The 23,963-nt window shown below is 39.7% G+C and overlaps 1 protein-coding gene across 1 annotated transcript in view; it reads right to left on the bottom strand.

Annotated features, from left to right (window-relative positions):
- Nucleotides 1–23,963, bottom strand: part of LOC117440617 (FERM and PDZ domain-containing protein 1) — an 80,238-nt gene that overhangs the window by 14,158 nt on the left and 42,117 nt on the right. The window contains exons 5-13 of the mRNA XM_034076886.2: nucleotides 18,860–18,962; nucleotides 18,705–18,750; nucleotides 10,238–10,342; nucleotides 6,944–7,039; nucleotides 5,333–5,458; nucleotides 3,954–4,073; nucleotides 2,648–2,784; nucleotides 2,073–2,292; nucleotides 1,253–1,435 (exon numbers count right to left, since the gene is read on the bottom strand). Coding sequence (XP_033932777.1) covers nucleotides 1,253–1,435; nucleotides 2,073–2,292; nucleotides 2,648–2,784; nucleotides 3,954–4,073; nucleotides 5,333–5,458; nucleotides 6,944–7,039; nucleotides 10,238–10,342; nucleotides 18,705–18,750; nucleotides 18,860–18,962 — 1,136 coding nt within the window. The remainder of the gene's footprint in view (nucleotides 1–1,252; nucleotides 1,436–2,072; nucleotides 2,293–2,647; nucleotides 2,785–3,953; nucleotides 4,074–5,332; nucleotides 5,459–6,943; nucleotides 7,040–10,237; nucleotides 10,343–18,704; nucleotides 18,751–18,859; nucleotides 18,963–23,963) is intronic.

Below are 23,963 nucleotides of genomic sequence, written 5' to 3'. Positions count from 1 at the left end.
TGATATAGGCTTAGTTTGTCGGGGGACATCTTACTTCATCCTTCTCTCTGTCTATACCTGTGTACTCTCATGTTCCGATTAACCCAGCTTCCCCAAATGTCTTTCTTTTTGGTGTCTATATACGCTGGGATCCGGAGTCATGGATGATCCTGCGGTCCTGTGTCCTGGATCGCGAGCCCTGGATCTTGAGTCGTGGCTGTGGTCCTGGATGGATATCCTTGTGGATTCATCTTCCTATTATACACACATGCATTTCCAAACATTTGGACTACCTATGTTGCAAATGTATTATCTTTTCAATTTACACACGGCATCTATTGCACGTCTGTCCGTTCTGGGAGAGGGATCCCTCCTCTGTTGCTCTCCCTGAGGTTTCTCCCATTTTTCCCTTTAAACTGTGGGTTTTCTTCGGAAGTTTTTCCTTGTACGATGTGAGGGTCTAAGGACAGAGGGTGTCGTATTGTCATACTGATATTTTGTACAAACTGTGACGTCCACTGAGACAAATGTAACATTTGTGATATTGGGCTATATAAATAAACATTGATTGATTGATTGATTGATTGATTGATTGATTGATTGATTGATTGATTGAAGTCTGCAAATAATTGACTTGAGGTAGTATGGAAAATAATGTGAACAGGTCATATTTGTAAGTAACACATCACAGTCATAAACACAAGAACAGTTGAAAGCTCATTCACTGTTTCTATAAGCCATTAAAGAGGCAGTTTAATTCTAGAGATCAAACTGCAGGTGCATCAAACTGTTTAAACATAGGTTGAACAAATAATGCTAATTGTTATGCAACCTAAAATAACCCAACTTTGCTGCAGTGTTTGTTAAGCTGATTCAGATTATTTCAAGCTAAAGTGCTTTTTGACAAGGTGTACAGTACTTTACATGGAAACCCCAATATGCAAGTGAAAATAAAAACATCTGGTGATCTATTTTCTAAGTCTGATTCTGTTTACGACTAAGGAACCTGTGAAAAAAAGATTTTGCTAGGATATTAGAGAGCGTGGAGGTATTTCAACTCACCTGGAAGAAAATAGAAATGCTTTTAATCTTAATTAAAACAAGACAGGCACTTCAGCCCTTGTGTCCAAAACGAGTATTACAACAACATAATATGATCCTGACAAGACTCACCCACCCAAGAAAATATTGAGCTGTATTCACCGATGAAAAAGAAAGAACTTATCATGATTTAAATCACAAACACAGGAGAGGAAATGTAATGTGCTCTTACCTTGATGTCCTGCAGGTATATTTTGACCAGGCTGACCTTGTCGGATTCAGGCAGCAGCTCGATGCGTGTGATGCAGGTGAACTCTGTGAGGGTGGACAGAATGCTCAGTTTGTGGTTGACCACCTGACTCACCCCGTAGCGCGCCCCCACCAACAAGGTCACCATTGACTCCCTGTCCTGAAGCTGGAGTGTGGGGAGGAGCAGGGGAAGGGTGGTTGAACAGAAAGAAGGAGGACAATTGTAGATGAGATTGGTTTAAAAAAACACATTTCAACCAAAAATAATAAAAGAAATAGGGCTATCAGTGTTAAGACGTTAACAGTTGCAATTAATTTGCTAATCTTAACGCATGAGAAAAATAATGACATATATAATCACATTACTAAGTTTTGACCCCAATGCCCTCATGTAATTGCAGCGTGGATGTTTACCAAGACTTGCAAGGCAGTGAGAAGACAAAGTCAGCAGAGAAATTACAAACTTCATGTATTGTGCTGACTGGAGACACTGGACATCAGTAAGTAACGGCACATCTAATAAATTAATGATAGTGCTCGCATTATGATAGCGGCAGAGATAATACACCCTGTGCAGCTCACATTATACGGAAGGCAATCACAGCGCCTCTCTGAGTCAGCTGCCTTGTCGATGCTTTAGCTAACTGTCAGAACATTGTCAGACTTTAGTAAAGTATAAAACCCACTAATTTCTCTTTGCTGTTTGTCATGGATTTCCAACACCACCCGTTTGTTTGATCTCCTTCCAAAATGACTTGCATTTGTTTATGAATTGACACCATTAGTCAAATGTTGACACCTACCATCATGGTGGCACTGAAGGATTTCCCTCCGAATGACTTGAGCTCAGACAGCTCCTCCAGGTAGTTGATGCGAGTCTGATCCACTGACAGGCCCTTCTGCTTGGGGTCGTTCTGTGACTGGCTCTTCTTCATATGGTACGTGATGGCTTTCTTCAGGTCTTTCTCTCGCATGTTTCTCAACAGGGTGGATGACACAAAGTTCTCTATGCCCCACGTCTTCCTAGAGCAAACACAGACAAACACAATGAGGTCTGTTGTCGTGTTCAAGACTGTGAGAGAGCTAGGATGTGTGAATGAAAACCCTTGGAAAGCATACATTTGAAATCTTGAAATGTATTTCTGAAGCTCAAAGTGTGCTACAGTACAAGACTGCAGTTGTACTATACAACTTGTGTTAGTGTTTGACTGTTAGACGGGGCGCTGCTCAATAAAACATCTCCAATAAATATGTATTATTGTCCCTCTAAAAGGCATGGAACCACACTTTGCTCTACACTCCCTACAAGCAGTACAATCCTGTTTTATTATAGTTTTATAGTCGACATAATTATAGTTAAAATATGTGTTTGTCTCACGTGATCATCTTCAAGTTGGTCTTCTGTGAGTGTCCACAGCTCGCCAGCCTCTCCTGGATGTGCAGAGCGGCGAGCCGCAGGGCCGTGTTACACCGCATCTCTATTGCAAAGCGCTCCTGCAGCACATCGTTCACACCCTGACACACAACACAGTTCACAACAGTTCACAGCGGTACAAAAGATGAGAACAACAGACGTCTAATTTAAGAAAAAATCTCACTGGTTTGTGTTATTGGCAGCAAAAATATCCATCACTGAGGGGATGTAATATAAAAAGACCTTACTGTGGGAACAAAGCAGGAATAAAGGTCGTGAGTCTGGATACAAAAAACTGCACATTTTAAATATGACCTTTCAGTCTGCTGATTTACATTATGGTGAGATGTGTCAGCTCCAGCAGAAACCAGACTGTTCGGAGGTGTTACAACGTTACAGCCGAACCGTGGGGTAAGTTAGGTGGGAGACTCAGTTTTAATTTCATGAGTCAACTTAGGTCCGGGAGCAGGGCCACGCTTCAACTACACCCTAAACACCTGCTGAGCTACTCATATCCTGTCAACACATCTGGCCTTGTTTGTCTCGGACTGTACGACCCACTCTTCAACATGTTTACCCATAACCCTGCGTTTGTATTCAGATCTGACAGAAACCCTCCAGTCCTGAGACTGAACCCACACCCTGAGTCTGGACTGCATGTCATCCTCCAGACCAGCCTGCCAGACGACATCCCTCACCCTCCTTCACCCTCCCTCACCCTCCCTCACCCTCCTTCACCCTCCCTCACCCTCCCTCACCCTCCTTCACTCTCCTTCACCCTCCTTCACCCTCCTTCACCCTCCCTCACTCTCCTTCACCCTCCTTCACCCTCCTTCACTCTCCTTCACCCTCCCTCACCCTCCTTCACTCTCCTTCACCCTCCCTCACCCTCCTTCACCCTCCCTCACTCTCCTTCACCCTCCTTCACCCTCCTTCACTCTCCTTCACCCTCCTTCACCCTCCTTCACTCTCCTTCACCCTCCCTCACCCTCCTTCACCCTCCCTCACCCTCCTTCACCCTCCTTCACCCTCCCTCACTCTCCTTCACCCTCCCTCACTCTCCTTCACCCTCCTTCACCCTCCTTCACCCTCCTTCACCTTGAATTCAAACTGTCCCGTAAATACATCTTTAACCAACATATTGTTGAGGCGTGGCCTTTGCTAGTGAACGAGGGTATAATGAAGTATCTACACATTCTTCACAGATGTATGATGTAAGGAGTAAACAGCTGCAGCCTGGGGTTTTTAAGTAGGTCAGAAGTTGAGGTACCTGCAGGTAGAGGTACTCAAAGGCAGCGGGATCTTCCTGCAGCAGCGCGTGGAGGCTTTTCGGCAAGAAACAAACACGGAACAGACATCTGTAGTCATGGGCCTCCTTCTTCTGGACCACCTGAACATGAACACACACACACATACACAGAATGCTTCAAATGTATTTCTCTAAATGCAGGTGAAAGCTTAAGTATATATATTAAACCGAATTACAAATGACTCATGAGACAATAGGTCTCTTTGTGCTCTTTGTTTGTCTTTATAACTGTTGTGGTCTTTTGTAGTCTTTTTGTCTGTAGTTGTTTTGTCCCTTTTTGTAGATGTGTGTTTATTTGTGGTATTATTGCACATTTCCACAGTGGGTGAATCTCTTTGTATCTTGTTGCTGTTGTTTGTAGTCTTGGCTGTGTCTCTTTGAGTGAAATGTTGTAGATGAAGGCCAGGGAAGCCACTGTCACTTTGGATCCAGATACTTTCTTTTGAAGGTGCTATGGGGGTTACTCAACTTTCCAATGCTCTAAAATGTAGGTATTCCCATAAATGTGCCTGTCGCCTCGATTTTTCTTTTTACAACAACACCACCCCTGAAACACACATGCTCACACATTCAGCAGTCACACATTCAGTAGACTATAAATCAACAGTATTCTGCCCCACATATCAAAAATCAGAATCCTTTATTTCTCCCACAGCAGGACGTTTTAGTGATTACAGCATAGAGGGTAGTGCAAATGAAAGGCAAATAGTAAACTAACGTAACAAATAAAGAAGCACATGTTACTAAAATATACATCAAGTAAGTACACATCCAAGGTATACATATAAGAACAGCATTATACATTTAGTGAACAAGTTGAGAACTAGCAGCCAGTATTTACATTATTCAATTGTAAAAGTAGATAGTTTACAGTGGTATTCACAACAATGCTGATACAGACTTGGGTAGGAAAGTAGCAGCCAGTAATAACAATATTAATCTGTACAAAAAAAAAAGTCTATACTGTTAAATGTTCTTTCGAGGGGTTTAATCATTTTGGAGATCTGAATACTTAAGCATATGGATATTGTAAGCCCAAAAGCTTGAGAGTGGGTGTTTGTGCTGTGAAACTGATGACGATTATATCAAAAATATTGGATAGAAAATGGTGTAAATAAATGTAAGTATTATGAATGAATCACAGAAATATCCTGGGAATGATATAGCTATTATATGGTTAGCTACAACACATTCCCTAGGGCCTCCCATGTTGGGCCCCTGGGCCTGTGCACGTCCCCAGTAGGCCCAACAGCTGATTACATTTAGATGTACATATACGGAGACTTGTAAAACAGTGGTTATTGGTGTATGTGTGTGTGTTAGTGTGTGTGTGTTTATACCTGCTGTATCCTTTCCTCATCATGCAGCAGCAGTAGTTTGGTGATGCTGTGCTGCTGCTCCAGCACCAGGGAGAAGTGTTCAATGCGGCTTAGAGAAAGCTTTTCCTTCAGTGTCATCACAATGTCCTGCCGCACAGAGAACATTGAGACTTGAGAGACAATGCTTTGTGAGTTAAGAAAACATGAAGCGAGTGGAAATCTGAGTAGTAGGCAAATCAAAGGAAAGTACATTATATCTAATGCAGATGAAAATCTGACAGTGAATAATTTCATTCTTTTGTGCTTTAACATTAATTATAAACTACATCCAATACTTATTCAGTTATGCATTTAGAATTATAATTAAAAAAAAAATGTGTATAGCATCTTTCATTCAGGTTAGTTCAGTTAAAAGTGCTTTACAGAAGACTGACAAGCAACAAAACAACAAGAACACTGTGAAACTGTGAAATCCCCAAAAATGTATCAAAACAACAATTTGACAAACTCGATCAAAGCACAGCAGACACTAACAATTATGAGAGCATTTATATCAAAAGGTTGAATAACATTTGCAGTTGTAAAACAGCACAAGATACAAACTACATTACATTAATAAAGTCACTTTTTGTTTTAAAATGGAATTTCTTCTACAATATTTGTTACAGGAAAAACATGTGTAAATATGATATTGAATTAAGGATGATGCTGCTGCAAAGATGTTCCCACATACACATACTATATTACTGACTTAATAAAACATCTATATTCGGTACAGAAACACATCATGTTTTCATGATAATTAGAACAATCTGAATAATTTTGCAATTACAATATTAGTCACAATATTTGCATTTAGTCATTTGTCCAAACACAGCAGCCCTAATAGGCAAATAATTAATAAGTACTCAGATATTCACTTAAGTAAATGTAGCAATACTACAGTGTAAAAATACTCTGTTACCAGTCGTGCATTCAAAATCTTACTCAATTCAAAGTATAAAAGTATCAGCATCAAAGTACAACAATTAAAAGTACTCATTATGCAATAGGTCCCATTTCAGAATAAGTTGTATATATGAATTAGTTGATTTATATTAAGTATTAATCATCTACATCTGTAAGTAAAGCTATAATAAGATGTCCAAAAAGTTCCTCCAAAATGTAGCTTCAGTCGTGCTAAAGTACAAGGCAGCATAATGTCAATGTGCTCGAGTCAAGTAGAAGTACATCAACTGTTTCCTTAAATATAGTATTAAAGTAAATGTACTAAGTTAAATTCCACAATTATTAACAGGCAAGTATTACGTTTACATTCAAAGCTTCCTGCAGCCTTCAGATCCTCAGGAAGCTTGTTGCAGCATTAGGGCTAAACGCTGACTCACCAAAGGGTTTAGTCCTGCACTTTGGAACAACTAGCTGCCTCGTGCCAGAAGAAGAACATCAATCTAAATGCAGCCCTGACACTACATCTCAGCAAGAGAACTGGCTTCAGTTTCTGACTTGAGAATATTATTCCATTACATAAGTGCATTGTGAACCTCAGCATCATCTCTGAACCCTAACCCTACAGCTGTTAGGTATCCAGTGTGAATAATAAATGACATGATGGGCTGTATCATGGTGTGGTACCTTGACTGTGGTGCTGGGGTCGAATTTAAAGGCCTTGGTCTGCCCGTTCTCCAGATACACCTTCAGAACGTTGGGCAGGAAGAGCAGCGAGTTGCCCTGTGAAGAAGACAGGGGGTCAGGGTGGGTTCAGGGACAGGGCAGATGAAAATGTGAGCATCATAAAACTTCCTGGTTCAATAGGATAAAATGGATATGAGATAGAGTCGAGAAAAGGATATCAGTTTATGCCTCTCTGTTTGAGACCTAGAATTATGGGGCGGCTTTTTTGACCCCGCTGTCTTTGTATTGTATATAATATTTAAGAAGGATGAATGTAGCACCTACTGTATAAGGATCACAGACTACGAAGGAAGAAGTGAAATATAGATATACATGTTACATGACAAAACCTGCATTCAAACCAGACACAGTTACTTAAATAGAATAAGGTTACAAAGGCCTTTAGATACTATGCATCAGGGATGGGAACGATTAATCGAATATTCGAAATTATTCAGGTGTTCGAATATGAGAATATATTTTTTTTGGGAGGGGTGCCTAAGTTGATTACATATGATCAAATGGAATAATTCAATGTATACGACAGTGCCATAGCTAAGTGTGTTAGGTCTAAAGGTGTGTTTTTCTCCGCACTTAATTGAACATGTATTTATTTATTTTTATTACATTTTTGCTTTCAAATTCCCATCCCTACTATGCATACATAAAATACTGATCCTGCAGGTCAAATTTTGAGTAACAAAATGCTCTTAACAGCTTCCAGAGATACAGTCTGAATTTCAGGCCAGGAAGTGCTTTGAAAAATAATGAGTACAATCTTGAATTTGATTCTGTACTAAAACAATTGAAGAACTTAATCAACATTATGGTTGGACTAAAATAATATATACACAACTCAACCTACGGCTGTTAGCTGAATGTCACCCCCCCATCAATCTGTGTCAGAATCAGAATCAATCAGGACACTTTATTTATCCCAGGGGGTGGTATTGGGTTTCGTGACGGCTGCTCCATTTTGTAATGAAATAAAAAATAAAAATAAAGAGAGAAATAAATAAAAAATAAGACTGCAATAAAAGTATATAAACTTACAAATAATCATATTCATATAAACAGAAAAAATTACAGAAGAATGTCATATAAAGGAATACAAATATATATAATTAAGATATTTATATAAAAATTTGCACAGTGTACTACAATATATAAAATGTGTAATACAATATAAAAAGCTGTGTATTATTATTAATAAGATATTAATGCAGAATATAATCACATTTTAAAAGGGTGTGCGTTCTTTTTAACCGTCCAATATTGCCTTTAAGCCCGACTTATCGTACCATTCAAAAAAGGCTAAATATGTACCATTCTATTATTAATAAAGTCATCTATAAAATACAACATGCCTATCTGCTTAACAGAAGGCTTAGTGCAGTTGGAAAAGAGATCTTGTGAGGACTGCATCTGTGTATGCAGATTTTGTGGGCCGCTATTTTTAGTCACTTCAGTGAAGATTCTGGGGGTGTTTGAGTCACATGCTGTCTGTACGTCATGGTTTATTTGCTTAGCCTATTTCCAATGCACATTGTCACATTTTGCTTGAATTCATACACCAGCCTTCCCACCTCAGCCAAGCATAAAAGCATCTCAATCAAAAATGCAGATGAAGACAGATGGATATAATTGCACATAATGCCTTGTCTATCCAGTTTATTCGAAATTAATTTAAGACATTTGAAAGAGCACTTTTGCTTTAACGGCTCACACGTTTTTTATTTTAAATGATCAAAATGAAAGAGCTGAAGGAGAGGGATTAGTCTGGTGTTATTCTCAGCTCCTCTCACAGAGCGCTTCCTCTCATCAGCTGGCCTGCTTCTGTCCGCCCTGTGGTGAGTCATCATCCCCGTGTCTTATCATTTTAGAAAGTGTTTTCTGCACAGACACGGTGATGTAATGCAACATTAATGTCTGAATGTCTTGAAGTTCAAATGGAGAGCTTTCAAATGTTAGACAGCCCCTCCCATATTCCATTTCTCCAGTTCCCTCTGTTAATGATCTTCTCTGTCTTGCTCTTTCCCTAATCTGGTGCGTATTGTCGTGTAATCACAGACATTAGGAGGATGAGGAAGATATCGATCCGTGTTCTCTGTGATTAGTAATGGGCACTCCAGCCTCTGTGGTTTTCCTCGTACAGCTAATTTCACATCCGCTGGCAGGACGGGAACTCTCACCCACTAGAGGCTTATGAGAGAAAAACATCATACTGTCAAATATGGGATAATAATACAATATTTTAAAAAATCATTCCTCGTCATTTTAGAAACGTACAACTGGCATTACTTTCTAAAATTGCATTTTAAAGTCTGTTGAATCAAACATTTTCCTTTTTCAGGATGTAGTTGCCCTAAGGAGTTTTATTTCAAACAAATATAAATTACGTTTATTTTGTTTGGTTTGGTCTAACAAATATGTAGAGAGTTTCCTTCTTTGTAAATCCATGATTGCAAGCTTGGATTTCAGGCTTCCCTTGGGGTCCCGGGATATATCACAAGATAAGAGAAAGAAAATGAGTTGTAAAGAAAACTCAATTGTGAAATTTAAATGAAATAAGGTTTCTGAAAACTCAAATAGAACAGTCATTTGGCTGAACTCATCTTGCAAAATAAACATTTTAAATGACTATGATTATATGTCAATTCCATCCAACCCTGTTTTAATGCTTATTCAGCCCCTGGGTCTCCTCCCAGCTGAATGGTCCTTGAAGCCCTCCCTAAGGGAGCAGCCAGGTGGAATCCTGACTGCCTGAACCTCCCCAATTGGCTGCTTCCTACGCTATGGGGCAGCGGTTCAACTCTGAGTCCCTCCCGGATGACTGAACTTCTCACCTTATTCTTAAGGGAGATGCCAGCTATTTTGAATGTGAGCACTGCATCATAAGGCATGCAACACTGCAAAAAGGTACAAGTGACTCTTTTCAAATATTTAAAAGTAAAGGTCCATCATTAAGTGGCATTATGGGGTAATATATCCAGATGCACATGTGCATTTACTTTAATGATGGACCTGGTGGGGAACCACAAAAGTGTTGCTGTAAAGTGTGTTTGGATTTGATATGCTAATACTTTTGTACAAAACTTTGAATGAATTCATTACTGTCCCAAGTAACATAAAATACACTGTATGGTTTCACATTGTTACTAAATATAAAAACATGATCTGTCTCTAGGAAAACCAACAGAGAAATTATAAGACGACACTGTCAGGGTTCAGAATAATTGCTTCCTATGTTCTCACCTGAGAATGCCCGTTGACCTCCACTTCCTCAGCAAAGTGGACCTTCACAGGGTTGGACCGGAGCTTGGCCCTCTTCTCTGGTGTGATGAACGATGACTTGGGGCCCTGGGGTGGAAGCACATCAATAAGTACTGGAGAGAGTAATTGCCTTTCAGATCCAGGAACATCTAAAACTGAATAAACTCTTTGAAAAATTCCAGTCTGGTGTCCGCCAGGGCCACAGTACAGAAACTGCCTTAGTCAGGGTGACCAACGACCTGCTGATGACAGCTGACACCGGATCTCCATTTCTCCTCATCCTACTAGATCTAACTGCAGCATTTGATACCGTCAACCATGACATCCTACTCCATCGTCTTCACTCTACAATTTGACTCTCTGACTCTGCCCTAAACTGGTTCACCTCTTATCTCACCGGGAGGACTGAGCACGTCACCTTGGGAGCGGCAAAATCAAAAACAAACTCCGGCCTGCGGTGTCCCCCAAGGATCAGTCCTCGGCCCCACCCTTTTCACCATATACATGTGTATACATACATACATACATACATACATACAGTACATACTTGGTCGTGTCATCAGCCGGCATGGAATATCGTTCAAACCCAACCACCTCTGCCATCATCCACAATAACCACATGCCTGGAGGAGATAAACAGCTCCAAGACTGAAGCCATTCTAGTTGGCACTCCACATCAGGTCCGTTCATCCGCCATCACCAGCATCACCTTCTCCGGTCAGAACATTCCACTCTTATCAACTGTTACCAATCTGGGAGTTAACATGGATCCTCACCTGAACATTGAGGCCCACATCAAGCAAATATGCAAGACCTCCTTCTACCACCTCAGAAATATTGCGAAACTCCGCCCCACACTCAGTCTGCCAGATGCTGAAAAAACGTGTCCACACCTTTGTCTCCTCCAGGCTGGACTACTGTAACACACTTCTCATTGGGATTCCTAGCAAGAACATCCAGAAGCTGCAATACATCCAGAACAGCGCTGCTACAGTAGGATCCTGATGAGAGTACGGAAATACTAACACATCACACCCATCCTCAAATCACTGCACCGGCTCCAGGTCTCACTCAGGATTGACTACAAAATCACCCTCTTCACTCATCAGTGCATACATGGAAATGCTCCCTCCTACATCAAGGAATTGCTCACCCCATAAACCTCCACGAGGAACCTACGTTCAGAAAAGGCAAACCTCCTCCTTCCACCAAGGACAACACTGAAAACCATGGGAGACCGAGCCTTCTGCTCCGCTGCTCCGAGACTGTGGAATGCCCTCCCAAACCAGCTGAGGACACCACAGACTGTGGATGCTTTCAAAAAGGCCTAAAAACGCATCTTTTTAGAATAGCCTTTAACTAGATTTCTAAAACCCCCACATGTATGCCATGCCGGCATAAATGTCACAGCTTTTATTCTGTTGTTTTTGTTGTTTTGTTTCACCCTTTAATTTTCTAGCACTTTGAGTTTTGTTTACGCAAATGAAAAGTGCGCTTATAAATCAAATATATTATTATTATTAGTATTATTATTAAATCAGGTCAGAATAGGATTGTTTATAATTATTTAATGAGGACTGAATGCGGTAAGGATAACTTTTCAGTGGAGCTAAGTAAAGTGGCTCATAGTGAGGGAAATAAAAAGGATACACAGGCTGCATGAAGTTCAACCCAACACATTTTATTATTCAAAAGGTTGATTATATACCCTGTTTCCTTTTGGTTACAGACCACTTGCAGTCAAAATCATTCTGGCAACTTTGTTGTTACTGACAATAGGACGACAGTTTAAGCCGTTGTAGATATATAATAAATTAATAAAGAAGACATGTGAGGGGGGTAATAGAGACATAACTCGTACTTAGGGTGAATTTACATATATGTATATTATCTGAAAATAAGGAACTGCATCACTTTGTAATGTTGGATCAACCACATCACACTGAGCTCACGCCAGCGGCCAATCACATATCAGCTGTTATTTAAGTCAATGCTGAAATTGTAGTGCACCCACACGAAACATGGTTTACCATATAAGGTGTTCAAAATCATAAACGTGTAAATATGTGGAGATTATCTTACTGAACAAAACATGCAAGTATCATAAAAGTGTGTTAGCCATTGATATATTTTCTGCCGTATTCCCAAATCCAATGGAAAAATCCTATTGCTTTTTGTCTAGCCCTTGTGATGTTGTCAAATATAGAAGCAGTCAGTGGTAGATGGTGGATGAAAAGCCCCAGAGGAAACTGTCAAACAGTCCTCCTGCTCTATAATACTGTCTGCTTCACAGTGAAAATATAATTGCTTTGGCCTGCCCTGGTTCAGGATTGTCCTGATATGTTGATACCATATACTGTACCAACCAGCATGGCAGAGATGATTATTTTCTAGGAAATGACAATGATTCCTCTCCACAGATTTCTTGGAGGAGCCGTGAGCGATGAATCAGATGGTAAAGATGCTTCATCAGCAGAGCGGCTGATGAGAATCACTGACAAGCAGCCAATCCTTTACCCATCTACTTCACCTTAGTGCAAAAACACACATCTGCTTCACTCAGTGAGATCCTCCACCACACACACACACACACACACACACACACACACACACACACACACACACACACACACACACACACACACACACACACACACACACACACACACACACACACACACACACACACACACACACACACACACACACACACACACACACACACACACACACACACACACACACACACACACACAGATTCAGTAGTCATGATATAGTGCGTGTGTATCAGTGTGTGACGTGTCGTCACTTTAACAACCCCTACACATGTCGGCGTGCGCTGAAGCTTGCCGGCGGGCATGTCTGACTCCCGACCAAAAACAAATCACATGAATCTCCCGCCCCAGACACACAAGCAGCGGTTTGATTGGCTAGAGCTTGTACTGGCATATGATTCGATTAGCTGACGAATTTTGAGCGTTGCTCGCTTCAAAAGTAGAACATTGCTCTACTTTTGAAGCGAGCAACGTGAGCAAAACTTTGCTCCCACAATGCAGTTCGGCGAAGCGTGACGTCACCCCATTCAAAGTGAATGGGCAGAAGCGTTGAAGCTTCAACGCATGCCGCCGTGTGTAGGGGCCGTAACACTGATGTAGAGGTGGGACCTTGGTAACAGGATGCTTGTTAGCAGTGGCGCTTGATCTCGAGCCTCATTGACACACTGATTAATGGGTTTGTTTACTATCAGCGCTTTAAAATCCCATGTGTATAGAGAGGCTGCAAATCCAAAGCATGTAAGCATGAGGCAGTGTTGGGAAAGTTCACTTTCTACATGAACTAGTTCAGTTCACAGTTCACACATTTTAAAATGAACTAGTTCAGTTCATAGTTCATAATTCAAAATGTTGAACTAAAGTTCATGGTTTCAAAAATGAACTAATTTATAGTTCATAGTTATTTTTTCAATACGTTGCTGCGAGCTATTATTTGTCTCCTGTACGATGTTAATGGGCCATTTCAATTTTTACAATATCCTCAGAGGGCCGTACAAGTTATTGACCTCTGCTTAAAAAAATAAAATCACAGCCCATTCATTTCATTCTGTGCAAAGAAAAAGCAACCTCTTAATCCAGATATCTCACCATGACTCGCGTATGGAGGCACGTGCACGGTGTGGCGTGACCACCAACACAGAAAGATATGGACACAAGATGTGTGCAAATGTATTTAGTTTCCTATCCATGTGAACATGATTTAAGTGGGGGGGGACCTAACCTCCTCTAGGGGGTCCGGAGGGCATGCTCCCCTGGGAAGATTTTTAAAAATGTTGAAGTTAAAAGCATCAATCTGGTGCACTTTGAGAGCAACATTAGGATATCTATGGACACATCTCTCAACACCCAAACACAACTGTAAACAGATTTTCTTTTAATTTATGGATATTTGACAAATCACTCCCCTTTCAAACTGTATTCTTCTTTATTAATAACTGTCATATAGTATTTTATACCCGTTTACTTTATTCTCTTATTTTTTTGATAACTATAATGATCATATAAAGATGTGCCTTTACCTCACTGGTTGTAGACAAAGCTTCTTATATTCGTTAGCATAGCTAGCTAACCAGATGCTAATGATAACAACACAGTTATTGACTGTCTGATCAGTATGACAGATGAGCAGATCGCCACTGGGCTTTCAACTAAAGACACAGACACGCAGAAACTGCGGCATGTGTATGGACTTATCGGTACTGCAATTTCTGAAGTGCTGGAGTGGCGTTCTGGTGCTCTCCGTCAGAACTGCACCCCTGTCAGTCGAGACATATACCACGTGATGACACGTTAGGCTCGTGTTGTGTTCAAGGACCCTAACCTTGGCCAGGAAAAACAGGCACTCGCTTGTTTAATTTTTTTGCGGTCTAGATTTCTTTAATTTTTTTATTTTTTGCGTGTATTTATAAATTACCTCGAGGGCCGTACCAAATTGTCTCGCGGGCCGTATACGGCCCGGAGGCCGGAGGTTCCCCACCCCTGCCGTAGAGTCTCACTCTGAGCGAGTGCTGCTGCAGCTGCTCTCGGCTTCGTCCATACTAATTCATTCAATGCTCGCCGGTTCCGCGGTTCCACATTGTTTGTTGTGAGGAGTCTGATATATTTAGTATATTTATATTTTAGTGCGACAGCCAGGGGTAACAGGCGAGTACGCGTCACAGGCAGCTTGCTGTTGCCAGATTGGGTGGTTTTCCGCATTATTTTGAAGCCTGTTTACCGTGTGTTTTAACTGGGTTTTCGGCTGAAAGGCATATGAAATCTGGCACACTTTTGAACGCCGTTATAATACAGTGCTGAGAATGAACGCACTTTTGAACGCCGTTATACAGCGCTGAGAATGAACGCGTTCTCAATTACGTTCATCTAGCGGAAATACAGTACGTTCAGTTCACGTTCGCCCAAAATATGAACGCGTTCATGAACGATCGTTCATTGAACGCGTTCAGGTACATCACTGGCATGAGGCATACACACATGCACGCCGCTGTACTGTATGTGTTTGTTTTTACAAGAGGACATTTTCTGAGTTTAAAAATACAGATCTTTTTAACATTGAAGTAGTGGCACACAATTGAAACCTGAAAATGAGCATAATAGGACCATTTGAGTTGAATAAGGTTTATTTACCTCTCCTATCACACATATGGACACTCTGCACTGTTAAAACATACAAACAGTTCAACAGCACTGTCCCCAGAAGTAACAGTAGCGGTTTGCAATGGGAAATGATTTGTTGCCACATCCTATGCTCAACAACTGCTCAAACTTTGTTGAATATGATGTCCTGTACAGTGCATGTTTAAAGACACACATTTTACATCTGTAATAAAACCATAGGTGGTAGGCTACTGGCTGTGAAAGATCCATTCTGTCCCCTATAACTTATATTATACATAATATGCAGTGCATTAAGAAATGATCTCTTAATGCTAAGTATGAAGTGGAGGAATGTTTACAGCAAGCTGTAATCAAACTTTGTTTGCAAACCGCACATCTTTGAACTGCTGCTGAAGTCAAGCCTTTATAGAAACTACTACTCCATCAATGAAGCTGAAGGTATGGCAAAGAATGTTTTCAATGATTTATGACAACATTCTGAATAATGAGAAGATTTTGTCAACTCATAGCTCCAGGTTTGTATAGTTAATGTATGCAAAACATATCAAATACACAGTTGTCTTAAAGGTCCCCTATTATACTGTTTTTCATCAATATATAATAGGTCAAAACATGTCTCTGAAGTGTTTGGCTCCAAACACCAAACAGATCATTGCAGCATCCCATAATCACAGAATTAAAAGTGGATGGCAGTGCAGGACTTGATGGTATAGAAAACAGATTCATAAAATTGGCGTCCGATATTCTCATGTACCCACTTGCTGATTTGTTCAACCTGTCTTTGTCCACCTGTGAGTTGCCGACTATTTGGAAATGTGCACGCATCATTCCACTGCATAAAGGTGGTGATTTACTTGATACAAATAATTATAGACCAATCTCTATAATCTGTTCTATTTCAAAAGTTTTGGAGAAAATAATTTATAATCAACTGTCACATTATCTTAATACTTATAATATTTTATCTCCGGTTCAATCTGGTTTCAGGCCTAATCACTCCACAACAACTGCCCTACTTAAATGTACGAATGACTTGTACTCTGCTGCAGATGATGGTGAACTCACAAGTGCCATTTTTATTGACTTGACAAAAGCCTTTGATTTCGTTGATCGATATCTGCTCTTGGATAAATTTCACGGCATTAGCCTTTCTAATAATACAGTGTTATGGTTTAACTCGTACCTTCACAGAATAAAGCAATGTGTGGTTGTTAATGGAAAACAGTCTGACCTGTTGATCCAACAAAAGGGTGTACCCCAAGGATCAATTCTGGGCCCACTTCTGTTCTCTATTTACATAAATGATTTATCTTCTTGTCTCATTAATTGTTGTACTCACTTTTATGCTGATGACACTGTCATATATACATCCAAATCAGATTTTTCACAAATTCAGATCTCTCTACAATCGGAATTTAATATCTTACAGGACTGGCTATCACACAATAAACTACTGCTTAACAAAACAAAATCTTATACCATGGTCTTTATTACCAGGCAGAAGCTCAAATCCAAACCTAATGTAGTAATAACATGTAAGGATGGCACTTCTCTGCATAAAGTTGATAGCTTTAAATATCTTGGTGTATGGCTAGACTCTGAACTTTCATTTAAACTACATATAAAGCATGTAATACAAAAAGTCAATTACGGAATCAGTGTTTTACACCACTCTCGCAATTGTTTTACGCTCAGTGTCCGAAAGAGAATTGCTGCTCAACTTATTCTTTCGATTATGGACTATTGTGATGTTGTCTACCAAAATGCACACAAATCAGATCTTGCTCCACTCAACATAGCCTACAACAGACTATGCAGATTTGTTCTTGGTTGTCCTTTTCGTACACATCACTGCACAATGTATAACCAACTTAAATGGCCTTCTTTAAATGTAAGAAGACACATGCATTGGCTTCAGCTGATATTTAAATGCATTTATCTTAACTATCTCCCTTATTTAAAGCAGTATTTTGTACCCTACTCACCAATTCATCAAGTTAGACATTCTGTTCAGATTTATTTCTCTGTCCCCTCTGCAAAAAAATTGATTGGCAGAAGAGCGTTCATGTTTAAAGCCCCAACTGACTGGAATACTTTACCTGCTGCTATTAGATCTCTTGCATCATTGGGTATATTTAAACATGCATTGTTATCTCACTTTCAACTGGTCTGTACTTGTTATTAACTGATATTGATGAAACTGATTTGCTTGACTGTCTCAAATTGTAATGATTGTGTGCATTGCTTGAATTTCAATTAACAGACTGTATGTGGTTTGTCTTGTGTGTCATGTTTTGCATTTTGTCTTTTTGTTTATGTATGTCTGTAAGTTGTTGCTATTGTCGGGACCCCCTTTAAAACGAGATGGTGCATCTCAAGGGGTTTATCCCAATGAATAAAATGTCTATATATATAATCCCCTCTGTTTCAGCCCTGTTCCAAAAGTGCTGTCTGTTACTTAGATCAAAATAAGGAGCCCCTCCCACGCCCCTCTGAGAGATATTTGGGTAAAAAGAACACAATGGTGCTCTCGGAGGAGATTCAGGTGATAAGGGGGGGGGGGGGGGGGTTGGTTTTACCTTGGTTGGTGATTGGCTAATGGTTACACAAGCCAAAAAAACGTTATGACATCACAAAGTGGCCAAAATCTGATCAGCTCATTTTCAGACAGGTTTTTATATGAATGGATCAGGAAAAAAGAGAGCACATTTTCTTTCCTGAAACCTTCAGAGTCTCTTTACACATAGGGGACACATGTTTCAGTATATAATACATGAAAAAGTGGATTTTGCACAATAGGTGACTTTAAAAAAAAATAGCACTTACATATATCCCACTTTCCAGTGTCATTCCTATCCATATTGATGTACATATATGTACATTTATTCCTAAAAACATGGGGTAAATGTATTTTTTTATGTTGAAATTATTCTGTCAAATGTCAAATACTGTATGTCTGCATTTCTCTCTGTATTTATCTTTGACTAAAACGACTCAAGAATAATAAACCTGGCTAAATCCAATGTTCTCAAAACGAATGCAAATTAGCATACACGTAATGATAATGACTAATTTGCATATTTGAGCCCTTTTTTATTATACTTGTATTGCCCTAATGTATGTTTTTCAATGGGAAGGATCATTATTACATAGTTTAGTTAAAAATGTTTCCTTATATACCGGTAGTGCCCTGAAATGTGTTTGTGTGTAAATGTGTGTTTCTGTAGTGTGTGGGCATGTGTGTGTGTGGTTAGTTACAGTAGACGCAGTACACTCACCAGCATTGTTCTGAGGACAGTCATGGTCAACGTATCTTGACACTCCCTGAAAAAACAACAAAGGGCTGGTAAGGTTAGACGTGATGTGAATAACTTGAAGAGCGTTTTGTGGATGAAAACCGTGTGTGTGTGCGTGTGTGTGTGTTTGTGAGGACCTGATTATTTCAGCAGCTTGCTCCGGGGTCAGGTCATCAACAGCGATGTTATTGATCTTCACGAGCTGGTCGCCAGGGACGAGCCGGCCATCTGCGGGCCCGCCTGCACACACACACACACACACACACACACACACACACACACACACACACACACACACACACACACACACACACACACACACACACACACACACACACACACACACACACACACACACACACACACACACACACACACACACACACACACACACACACACACACACACACACACACACACACACACACACACACACACACACACACACACACACTTAAATCAGCCTGCATTCATACTGCAATTGCAGTTCATTCTAGTGATCTCCTTTCATCTCACACGGATGCATCATAATCATAATCAACAGGACCACCACAGCACATCACTGCAGTAATGATCACTGTTCATATACACTGTAAAATGTTTGGCTGTAAAATTACAGTAAATTACTGGCTACTAGTTGCATAGATTTCACAGTAATGTACTGTAAATATTTCACAGTAATTTACTGTAGAGATTTTACAGTCAATTAGAATAAAAGTACAACTAAATACTGTGATTTTACAGTTGACATGCCCATGGAATTACTGTGATATAGCAGTACAGAGCTGTGGTATTATGGTACCTTGCTGTACATAGATTACAGTAATTACCTGGATTTTCACACTATTACTAGAAGTAATGCAACACAGTAGCCAGTAATTTACTGTAAATATACAAATGTAAATAATACGATAATATATTGTAAATCTGACTTGTTAACTGGGATTTTACCATAACTACACAATTCAATCAGCTCAATCAACAAAGAAAAACAAAGAAAATGCCCATTTAAACTTTGTATTACTCCATTGAAGTTAGGGGTGTAACGGTATCCGTATTCGTCTCGTACCGTCACGGTTCGGCACATGCAGTCACACGGCGAATACGCCTTTTTTTTTACGACTGGGAAAAAAGTAATTCAGGGCAGTATCCACTCCACTATATATAATCCAGGGGGCGGTATTGCGCCTAAAAGCTGTTTGCCAGCTTTCATTTAGTGTGCCCAGTTTAGCATTTCTCCTATTATTTAGGAGGTTTAAACTTTAAACTTAAAATGTCTATATGACACATTCATTACATACTCTATCATGTGTTCATGTATATATTATATCATATTTAATTCCCATCTTCACATATCTTTAAAAAAAAGGAAAATCGTCGTTACCTCAGCTCTAACGATGTAACAGCCAAAGTACACATCAGTAAGGGATATTGGCATCACATCTAAATATATATATATATATATAAATTGTTTTCCCTTTACTGTTTTGTATCATCAAAATGATAAAAAGCATTGTCTTATTATATATTTTTGTTTCTGTTTTTCCCCTTAGATTGAAGATTCCCTTTACCTCTCCTGCACTGGGTTGTTTTTTCAGTTTTATGTTTATACAAACAAATGGATAGCTTGCACTGTTAAAACTGAATAACAGTGCAACAGCATTGTCAGCAGAAGTAACAGTAACAGTTTGAATTCAGATTTATTTTTGGAACTCCTATGCTTCACAACTTCATGGAGTAAGATGTCCTGTACTGTGCATATTTAAAGGATAGGTTCCATTTACGTCTGTTTTAAAACCATAGTCAGGTGCTACTGGCTGTGAGAGATCCATTCTGTCCCCTATAACTTATATTATACATGATATGCAGTGCATTAAGAAATGATCTCTTAATGCTGAGTATGAAGTGGAGGGATGTTTATAGCAAGCCGCACATCTTGGAACTGCTGCTGTAGTCAAGTATTATAGAAACTACTGCTCCATTAGTGCATCAGTGAAGCTGAAGGTATGGCAAAGAATCTTTTCAATGATTTATGACAACATGCAACATGAAAATGTGAAGATATTTCATCAACTCATAGCTGTAGGTTTGTATAATATATTTATGTTAAACTGAGCCAAGTGCTTTCTTTTCTTATTAGTTAAACCATATTTTATACATTCAATATCTTCTAAGAGGGCGTTTAAAGCTTATTTTGGTTTAAATACCGATATCAACATACAAAAAAAGTGCAGTATGTCCCAAAAAGATACCAGGTGTGAATAAAAACAGATTACATTGGCATCTTGTGATATAAGCAAGAGGGCCACAAATCAATATGCAGTATGTCCTGTATATGCAGACTCATGTGCGGTAGTAAGCCGTTTGGAACATATTTCATGGTATGCTTGTGCACCATACAAGTACCAATATTCTAATTAAAAAATGGTGTGTAATGTATATATACTGATAGAAATGATCTGCCTTTATCTTCCTACTGTCAGCAACACTGTTTCTGTCTGCACAACATCAGGTAACCCTCACATACTGAGTTCTTTAATTGTGACGAAAGTACTTGATGCTTCATCCAAAATGAGCATAGACGGATGCAGGTCACACTGATAGCTCTGAAGAAGCTTTTAAATAAAGGATTCGTATTTCACTCTGAATATGCTGCAGCACGTGCCAGAGAGACAGAGAGAGGACATATTGAACCAAATCTTAGTGGGGCCACTGGAGACAGGAGCAACAGTGTGTGTGTGTGTGTGTGTGTGTGTGTGTGTGTGTGTGTGTGTGTGTGTGTGTGTGTGTGTGTGTGTGTGTGTGTGTGTGTGTGTGTGTGTGTGTGTGTGTGTGTGTGTGTGTGTGTGTGTGTGTGTGTGTGTGTGTGTGGTTTTTGTGGGCTGGACAGGCAGCAGCAGATGGTGACAGCATACTTGAGCCAGACAGGCGGAAGTGAGGTAATCTGCCTGGGACCCTCAGGGGGATTCAGGTCCCTGTAGCTCTGTAGCTCAGGAGGAAACTGCACTTCAGTATGCAAATATAGACAGTATATAACATATGTATGTATGTGTATGGTATCAACAGCAGTTACAATCTGGTTTTCAGGACATAAACGTATATCTTCTAGCTTCTTCATTTCATTTAAATATATAACTTAGTTAGTTGGTAATTAATAGAAACATAGCGCTCAGAGATTTGGCCATGTTCTACCAGGACAAAGTCATTTCATATCTTAATAAGGATATAAAGAGCAATTTAGCATTCAATTAATAAATTGTATTTTTGGAAATTACCACATGGTACCATTTACTTTTGTACCATGTGAATTGACTACAAATGAATACTACTGAGTTAAACATGTGTATGTATATAAAGAACTCTGATATACAATAAACAGTTTACAGTGAATTGTATAGAGAATTAAAAATATATATATAGGCCGAGTGTATACAGTATATTGTCCAGCCATTACAAAATAAATGTTAATGTGTTTTTGCTACTTGGTGTCAGTGAAAATGATGGTTTTATCGGAATATAATATGTTAGCTACACATATTTTTATTTACATGTCTTGAGGGCTGTGGTAGTAACTTTTACACATTTTAGTTTTAACTGTAGGCAAGAAACATTTGTAACAATTGTAATCTGAATTGTATTTTGGCTGCAAATGCAAACTAGTCCATAAAATAGAAAGACAGATATATTTGTTGACTTTCAAACCAATCAGCCATCCACGTGTGGTTAAAATGCTCCTTTCAATAAAGCATAGCACAACTTCTTGCTGTAGTCCTCTTGCTGTAGTCCTGTGTCTTGGAGCCTCTATCCCGAGTTCTGGATTAAGTCGTGGACGTTCGGGTCGTGGCTGAACCTGTCTCTGCGGTCCTGCCTTGGGTCTCGTCATGCTGCTTCCCTGATGGCTTCCACAGGATTGTAGCTGACATCCTCGTGGATTCATCTTCTTATTACAGACACATGCATTTCCTAACATTCGGTCTATATGCTGTAAAATGTATTATCTCTTCGATTTACACACGGCATCTATTGCACGTCTGTCCGTCCTGGGAGAGGGATCCCTCCTCCGTTGCTCTCCCTGAGGTTTCTCCCATGTTCCCCTTTTCTTTGGAAGTTTTTCCTTGTACGATGTGAGGGTCTAAGGACAGAGGGTGTCGTTTTTTTCTCATACTGATATTCTGAACAATCTGTGCTGTTGTATTTGCTGCAAAGTGTCTCTACTGTAGGCTATTTTTATTATATGTACAGCACTTTGGCTCGTTTATAAATGTGCTATATAAATAAAACTTGATTTGATTGATTTGATTTTCGAAGGGGCCCTGTTCATTCCTGGCTATATTGGTATTTACCATATATACAGTATATTGTGACACGTCTCCATGCTTTAATGTTCAAAAAGCTCTTTATGTTTCTCATACTTCCTGTGCTGCAGCAACTCTTTGCACCCTCTGTCTGAAACCAGAGCCCAGTCTGCTCTGATTGGTTATAGCTAACTGGCTCTGTAGTAATTGGTCAACTGCCTATAGATGTCCTGACCCTTAGCATAATGACGTACAATGTGTTGGATCGTTAACCGACAGACGAGCGAGTGTTACATACAGGGGCGGCGGGTACTGTAGGCTATGGAAGGCTAAGCCTTCCCAAATATTTGTGTCACTGCATCCTGGTAAAATAAAAATATAATGTGTGTGTCTTTGACATTAGCGCTGCTATGCGAAGCCAGTTCAACATACCCTGGATATGTTTGAGTAACAAACAAACTAACAACAACAAACTAACAAACGAGATCTCGCTATGCGGTCCTACGACGCTGGTTATCAACTCGGTAAATCAAGCCAGGGATTCTCTCTCCAGCTGAGAGCGCGTTCATGTGAAAGGGGCGGGGTTAGCAACATTTGACCAATCACAAACAGGGACAAGTGTAATGACAGCGCAGCGTCATACTTCATTAATGAAAAGTAAACTAATATTAGACAAATATCAACTTTAAACATCCATGATTTAAACATATAATCCAGGATACAAGCCACAGAGTTGCACCTGCAAGGTGAATACAGAACAACTGGTTAAAAAATAAATAAACTACAGAGTGTTTGCAAGCGTACAACAGTTTTATGATATCACTGCCCCGTCTAAGACACGAGTGGATCTGACTTTAATTACATTTGAGTTAAGTGTTTCGTCAACCTAATGTGTTGCTTAAAATAATACTTCTGCATACAGTATGTGACACTGTAAGTGTTGCAC

This window comes from Pseudochaenichthys georgianus, chromosome 1 (genome assembly GCF_902827115.2).
Source record: "Pseudochaenichthys georgianus chromosome 1, fPseGeo1.2, whole genome shotgun sequence".
NCBI classification, from domain to species: domain Eukaryota; kingdom Metazoa; phylum Chordata; class Actinopteri; order Perciformes; family Channichthyidae; genus Pseudochaenichthys; species Pseudochaenichthys georgianus.
This window is presented reverse-complemented; position numbering and strand designations above follow the sequence as displayed.